The 1,575-nt window shown below is 36.8% G+C and overlaps 1 protein-coding gene across 1 annotated transcript in view; it reads right to left on the bottom strand.

The window, feature by feature from the left end:
- The window catches only part of LOC107662258 (ceramide synthase 2-like), a 21,095-nt gene that overhangs the window by 10,505 nt on the left and 9,015 nt on the right, over positions 1-1,575 (bottom strand). The window contains exon 5 of the mRNA XM_016452208.1: positions 994-1,051. Coding sequence (XP_016307694.1) covers positions 994-1,051 — 58 coding nt within the window. The remainder of the gene's footprint in view (positions 1-993; positions 1,052-1,575) is intronic.

Below are 1,575 nucleotides of genomic sequence, written 5' to 3'. Positions count from 1 at the left end.
TGTCACATTGACTGCCAAGTAAATTACACTGTCAAGGTCCAGAAAAGTATGAAAGACATTGTCAGAATAGTCCATCTGTCATCAGTGGTTCAACCGTAACGTTGTGAAGCAACGAGAATACTTTTTGTACATGAAGAAAACAAAAATAACGACTTTATTCAACAATCCGTCTCCTCCGCATCACCGTAGCACCATTTTGAAAAATATCCGCTGAACGCAAGCAGCGTACGCTATTCTGTGTCAGCCGCGACACAAGGATACGTTTTCTACGTGTATTTACGCTTTGATTTGAACGAAAACAGCGCATCCGTGCAGCACAGCTGACACAGAAGAGCGTGCGCTGCTTGCGTTCAGCGGATATTCTCCAAAATGGCGCTACGGTGATGCGGAGAGACACAGAGGAGACGAATTGTTAAATAAAGTCGTTATTTTTGTTTTCTTCGCGTACAAAAAGTATTCAAAAAGTATATAAAAAGTAATTTTGAAAACAAATGGTCTAGGGGGCCTTTGAAAATTGTTGTGGATAACAGGGAACCTTGGAATCAAAAAAGTTCAGAACCACTGCTATAATAATGCATTGCAGTATTTAAATGTAAATATCAATTATTCAATACTAAAAGTAAAATCAATACAAACAGTTCAGTTCAATTAAAAATATATTAGTTTACCCAATATTTGTGTCATTAGCTTAGCAACATGATAACATCAAATTCTATTAAAATCAATTGTTAGTTACGTCCTCCTGAACACTGTGCATGCACACTATTTGCATGATGCTGCCAATGTAGTGTGTATTTCCCACAGTGCTCATCTGTCAGAGGCTACAAATACATTAGATTTCTCAACCCCTGAGGGCACCACAGAGCTGATCACAGATTAGTTTCAATGGGCAAACTCGATCATCAGTACAGGAAAGCATGTCTTACTTCAGACATGCAGAAGGATAAGCAGATATATGTTAAAGGAGAAACCCTGAGAAGAGGATAAACTCACATCATACAGGGCTATGATTCCACCAACGAACGCCACCAGATAAAACACCAATCGCCAACTACAGAGACAATCCAACAGAGAGGAAACTCATGTGATCAGGGATTACATTCAGATCAAAACAACTAGTCAACACTAGTCTTGACAGCCTAAGCAGACAGCAACAAATTAGCAACCACTTGGGTATTAGGCCCTGCCTAAACTTGTGCCTTATGACCGCTGCAGTGCGTTGTGGGTATTGAATGTGGAACAGTGTTTTAAAGGGAACACTTTACAATAAGGTTTCATTTGTTAGTTAAATTACACTAGTTAACATGAAAAGTGAGCATTTATCTTAGTTAATGCTGATCTCAATATTTACAACAGCATTTTCAGATCAAAAGCTGTATCTGTTAGCTTTAGTTAATGTGAACATGAACCTTGTTATTAATTAACTTTAACAAAGATTAATAAATGCTGTAAACAATATACATATTGTTCATTGTTAGTTTATGTTAGTAGTTAATGCATTAAAATGTTAAAAAATGGGCCCTTATTGCAAGGTGTTATGGTTTTATAAAATAAAATATAAAAAAACCTGTAAAA

Source organism: Sinocyclocheilus anshuiensis, unplaced genomic scaffold (assembly GCF_001515605.1).
Source record: "Sinocyclocheilus anshuiensis isolate Anshui unplaced genomic scaffold, SAMN03320099.WGS_v1.1 scaffold579, whole genome shotgun sequence".
NCBI lineage: Eukaryota > Metazoa > Chordata > Actinopteri > Cypriniformes > Cyprinidae > Sinocyclocheilus > Sinocyclocheilus anshuiensis.
The sequence above is the reverse complement of the archived record's forward strand: the minus strand, read 5'-3'. Positions and strand labels throughout refer to the sequence as shown.